Genomic DNA, 5,811 nt, shown 5'->3' on the forward strand with positions numbered 1-5,811 from the left:
GCTGTTCCTGCTGTGAGATGTTGAAGCCCTTTTCAAACTGTTCTACCCCACCCTATTACCCAAGGTAGAAAGGTGAGCTCATCTGAGCGAGCTCTCTTGTCCCTCTGCTGCTGTATGACTGAAAGCCAGTTTGATTTCCCCGGGCTCTAGGAAGTGTGGGATGAATTGCTGTGAGATGGGGTTGTGTATGTTGCAGTGCCGTGTAATTCATTGTTTTTGTGATAAGAAAGAAGAACTCTTGTAACATGCAAAAGGCTGCTTGTCACTTCTGCTTAGCTGGAAGCTGAGTTTTCATTGGAAACGTCTCTCAAATGCACGTGATCGAAAATCAGAAAGAAAAGGCATCCTGCTTGTAGGGGTTCATTCAGCAGGACTTGTTGGAGTATCCCACTTATGTGATTTGTGGCGACTGTGGCCATTGACATCTCTGTGACATTTCATTCAAACACTTTGCAGGGAAATGTTTGAATTGTTGTGGCACTTTTGTTCCTCTGGGTTTCAAAAAAAAAAGTAGAAAAGAAAAGGAGTCTGAGAGGGAAAAAGATCGTAGCAAATGATAACAAATAGAGATAGAATAAAATGTTTCCTTCAAAGAAAGGAAAATTCTGAGAGAATTTTTTTTGCCAGGATTTCTTTTCTTTTTTTTTCTTACATTAGACAATTATTGGTTAAAAAAAATCATAGCTGTAACTCTGGCATCAGGAAGCTCGACTCAATGCTACGTTCCCCTGAGGGAATGGCACTTTGTTGAGCTACAGCTATGCTCTCTTGCTTGCTTGACTTGTGGACTCAGGGTCTGGCATTTTTGACTGTCTGGTGTGCCAGCTTCAACAGATACTCCTGATGTCTTCTGAGCTGGGTGGTTATAGGATGTTCTCTTGGGAAGTGGGAAATATGTCTCCAAATGGGTAAATACTGAGAACAAAAATATAGTCGGTGAAATATCTTCAGTTTCAAATCTCTGAAGAATTTATTCCTCACCTGGAGCATATATTATGTTTTTTGAGAACTGAAATAGTTGGCCTAAGTAGAATGGTTGAGTTTGACACAGGCCATTAAGTTTAACCCAAACACCCCATGACGTACAGTTAGACCGTCTACATGATTGAATGGCCCCTTCTAGCCTTCTCGGCACTAATATACACACATGGCTTCACAGTTTTGTCAGGTAGGTTTGACATGTGATTCTATATTTCTTCCTTTAGTGTTAAATCATAAATCAAATCTCGAAATGTGTATTGTTTCCCTTACATGCCGGGCTACTCATTCTGAACAGTAGTCCGTGCCTTCTTGCATTGATAGTGACTAGATGCCTTTAGGTCAGTGTCCAGCCATGAGGTCCACCCTGTGTTCTTGTGTTCCAGAAATCGAGAACCCTGCCGAAAGAGTTCACCAGATCCAGCAAATCATCATAACCCTGTCCCGAGCTGTCATTGTCGTCATGAGATATCTCTTTGCATTCCTCAATCAGTGAGTCTGTTTATCTGTTCCTGTTTACCTGAATAGCTCGTTCCTCTGTTTTTCAGAGCCCGTCATGTCCAAGATTGTCTGGTACTTTGGTGGTTGTCTGTTTCCTCTATCTATTGTGTTTCCTGGCTGTGGCTGATGGCACTCTCTGTGCAGTGCTATTTTTGTGCTGAGAATTTTTTTGAGCTAACAGTAGACAAGCTTAGTGCTTTACTTGTGGGATGCTTGTGTTTGCAGCTTGTCACAGTACAGCGATGAGAACATGATGGATCCCTACAACCTGGCCATCTGCTTTGGACCAACTTTGATGCATATTCCAGACGGGCAGGATCCAGTCTCCTGCCAGGCTCATGTCAATGAGGTTATAAAAACCATCATTGTCAATCATGAGGGCATCTTCCCCAGCCATAGGGAGCTGGAGGGACCTGTGTATGAGAAATGCATGACTGGTGGAGAAGAGTACTGGTAAGGAATGGGTAATCAAAATAAGGGAGTTTAACCACTTTATGAGTTATAAGTGACTTTTATCTTCTTAACAAGGCCACACCTCCTTCGTAGCTTGGTCCACTTCCACTGTAAATGAAGGGTGAGGCTGTGGGGCTGGGATGGACAGCAGGGCTACCACATGCTTCTGGGAGAAAAAAATGGTTAATTTAGGTTGTGCGATTTCAGGGAAATGACTTGTAAGGATGACTACTTGAGAGCCTGGGGGCGGGAATCCGGACTTTTGGGTCTAATCCCCAGAACTCGGGTAAACCCTAAGCTAGAATGGTTTGGTTCCTTTTTGCCAACAATACTTACTTCTTTCACAAACTTAGTGAGTGAGATTCTCAGATGGTGTACGTTTGATGTAGCTACATCAATTTCAATAGTGCCACAGGGGTCTATAGCAACTGAGGACCTTGCTGTATGCCATGCTGACTGTGCCCTTACCTTGGTACAAATACTTTAATTGATAAACTTAAGATAATTCCACCAACCTAATGTCTTTATCTTTAGTAATACATCTGGGTGGTGCATTTCATTCCTGTTGACTTTGCTGGTGAAAAAGGCAAGTCTGTTTCACCATGTTTCTAGTCAGTTTCCTTTACTGGTTCTCTGGCATAAGAGTTCAGTGCTATAAAGATCTGCAAACACTTCAGAAGAAAGTATTTTTCCCTTAAACATCTGTACAGTGGAACTTAACAAAAATCCATTCACCTAAGACTTATTGAAGCTTGTTAATAAAAAAAACCCAAAACAACCTGGGTATTAGGCCAACTGGAACTATATTTCTCTTGACCTAAGGCTTGGCCCCAGAGCTATAGAGCTTCTGCTGCTTTAATTACATTAACTATATTAGATGGGCTAAGGGAGCCAGGCCTTGTGGTGCAGATACCTCTGTTGGCAGAAAGAGTTTTTCCACTACTAGAGTTGTACCAGCTCCCTTGAATGACAGAAGTGCTGTGTCCGCATGAGGGGTCTTATCAGCAGGTCTCTGTTAGCTATGGGGCGTGATCCTTGTAATATAGACAAGTTGCTAAGTATGTTGAACAAACTCATATAGTTCTTTGCTCTCTCAGTCTGTATTTAGACAGTGCTCCCACTGGATAAATGTCCTCATCCAGTGTCTGGCTTGGTACCTTTGCTCTGGGTGCTGTTAGGTTCTTCTGCCTTGTTAGAGGAACAGTTCCATCAAACTGGATTTTTACTGAGTAAGGACAATGGCATCTGATGTTCTTGAATACTGGAAATGGGTTAAATGGGCAAGAGTTCATTTTCTACTGTACAAATTGTCCTTTAATGTTTACAATAAAGGGGTAACTTTAGGACATAGAGACAGGCTCAGATGAGAACTGCATAACATGATACCTAGGAATTTGGGTGTATTTGAGACTCCAAAACTTGTGTTCAAATTGGAGTGTTTCCAGGCTGGTGTTTTATAACCATCTCAGTTGCAAGCTTGATGTGACTGGAAGGCTCTGTGAGCCTGTTTCATCCCTTCGTTGTACTACGTGTCCCCGTGACGGCTTGCACAAAAGGCATGTAAAATGCTGCTCTTTGTGTGTGGGCGAGCGTGGAACGTTCTAATTTGGCATCACTTTGCACAGGAGTAGAGAGCAACAGAAGGTGCAGGACAGTAGGAAAGAAGAGGTCACAGTGTGAACTGGTCCAGTTCTGAGAGCAGGTTCTGAGATCTGCCTTGATTTAAACCAAACATGGCAATGAAGGGTGGAAAATCCTGTGTCCCATTGAAGTCGAAGGCAAAACTCCACCTAGATGTCAGTAGGGCTAGCATTTCATCTCAAGAACATATTTCCTTACTGCATAGCCTGGCAGGAGAATTTTAATTCTTTTCTTAATGTTACATATATATCTTTCTTCATTCCCTCCCCACAATGTTTCATGTTAGCGACAGCCCCCACAGCGAGCCAGGCACCATCGACGAAGCAGACCATGACAACGGCACGGAGCCGCACACCAGTGACGATGGTAAGTGGTAGACATAAACAGCAGAAAATTGAGCCTGCCTGGGAAGAGCTGTGTGTGTGGGAAAGAAGTGTGTATTTTCCTTCTAATCAAATAAGCCTGGACTAACATGTGGCCATTTGGGGCAGAAGATGTTGGTATGTTTGACAGTGCATGTGCCTGTTGATAAGCACTCCTTATATAGGGATCCAATCAGCATAGACCATAGGGTGTGCACTAGGGCAAAGGCTTAATTTCAATCTCCTTCCACAGTGTTATCTTGAAAAGAATGCATTTAAAATTGCTCCTTGTGCTTCCAGTAGTCGCAACAGTTCTCTCTTTTTCTTTTTCATTTGGAATTAAAGGGACACTTTTGGCATTTGTCCTTGTCTTGATCCAACAGTCACTGTCACAGTTTTATGCGTGATTTGGGCAAGAGCAATGAGGACCTGGGTGTGTGAAAGTGAGAGACAGGTGGAGCTGACCCAGCCACCAGAGCCTGAGCCAGATTCTGTGGCAACAGCACATTATTAACTAAATTCCACGTGTAGAGTCTAGTTTTGCTCTCAGTAGAATCTGTGCAACACATGCTGATGGCAAAAGCATTTCATGGGTGATTTTAAGGACCAAGCTTGGCCTGGAAAAGTTTCATCACAGAATGTTATGTGCAGACCAGAAGGAACTAATTGCGACCAAAACACTGGCTTGCATCCATAGATGCTTCTCAAGCAAATCCTAAGATGTCCTTCTCCGCCTGTACTCGGCCTTGGTGAGGCCACAGCTGGAGTACTGCATCCAGTTTTGGGCTCCACAATTCAAAAAGGATGTGGAGAAGCTTGAGAGAGTCCAGAGAAGAGCCACACGCATGATCAGAGGTTAGGAAAGCAGACCTTACAATGACAGGCTGAGAGCCATGGGGCTCTTTAGCCTAGAAAAGCGCAGGCTCAGGGTGATCTGGTGGCCTCCTATAAATTTATCAGGGGTGACCACCAGGATCTGGGGGAATGATTGTTCACCAGAGCGCCCCAAGTGATGACGAGGTCAAACGGTCATAAACTACTACAAGGCTGGACATAAGGAAGAATTTCTTTACTGTCCGAGGCCCCAAGGTCTGGAACAGCCTGCCATCGGAGGTGGTTCAAGCACCTACACTGAACACTTTCAAGAGCAAATTGGATGCTTATCTTGCTGGGATCCTATGACCCCAGCTGACTTTCTGCCCTTTGGGCGGGGGGCTGGACTCAATGATCTTCCGAGGTCCCTTGCAGCCCTAATGTCTATGAAATCTATGAAACTAGTTTGATTTCTATGTCCTAGATTGAATTTGCAGCTCTGGCCATTAGGGAAAGAAAGAAATGGTAAGCGAAGAAAATATGACCTGGCATTACTGAGAGACAATAAACCCAGAACCTGCTGATGCCGTTTTCGTAGAGTTACTTTGCAGAATGGAAGTGCACTTTAAAACCCTGTATGATGCGTGGTTCTGCACGCCTGTTGTCTGCTTTCTTTATGGCCATTATTTCCATTCATTTCTGCTGCTGCTGAAGAAACCCCAGTGCCTTTCTGACACTTGACGTGGGGACAGCATAAGTGGCCCTAATTGTTGTGCTGTAAGATGACAGTACAAAAGCAGGGGGGAGAAGATGATCATTCACATGATTGAAGATGAATTTTTAAGGAAGAAAGCAGGTTACATTTGTCAGTGTTACCAACAAGCAGGCGCTAATGTGACTAAAAGGTGAAGGAAAGCAAGCTGCCATTTAGCCAATTTTATGCTTGAATGGTCACATTAATAGTTCTGATTGGAGTTTCTGGGTGATTAACTGTGATGCATGTGTGGAGAAGAGGAGTAGCTTTATTTTAGAAATTTACATGCTCCCTTTCTCTTCTCCACGC

General features: G+C 43.6%; 1 protein-coding gene across 3 annotated transcripts in view; it reads left to right on the top strand.

Annotated features, from left to right (window-relative positions):
- SRGAP3 (SLIT-ROBO Rho GTPase activating protein 3) overlaps positions 1-5,811 on the top strand; it is a 247,979-nt gene that overhangs the window by 226,338 nt on the left and 15,830 nt on the right. For all 3 annotated transcript variants that reach the window (XM_019504684.1, XM_019504685.1, XM_019504686.1), the window contains exons 16-18: positions 1,365-1,470; positions 1,705-1,932; positions 3,860-3,939. In XM_019504684.1, coding sequence (XP_019360229.1) covers positions 1,365-1,470; positions 1,705-1,932; positions 3,860-3,939 — 414 coding nt within the window. The remainder of the gene's footprint in view (positions 1-1,364; positions 1,471-1,704; positions 1,933-3,859; positions 3,940-5,811) is intronic.

Source organism: Gavialis gangeticus, unplaced genomic scaffold, assembly GCF_001723915.1.
Source record: "Gavialis gangeticus isolate Ggan-Ray unplaced genomic scaffold, GavGan_comp1, whole genome shotgun sequence".
In the NCBI taxonomy this organism is placed as follows: Eukaryota; Metazoa; Chordata; order Crocodylia; family Gavialidae; genus Gavialis; species Gavialis gangeticus.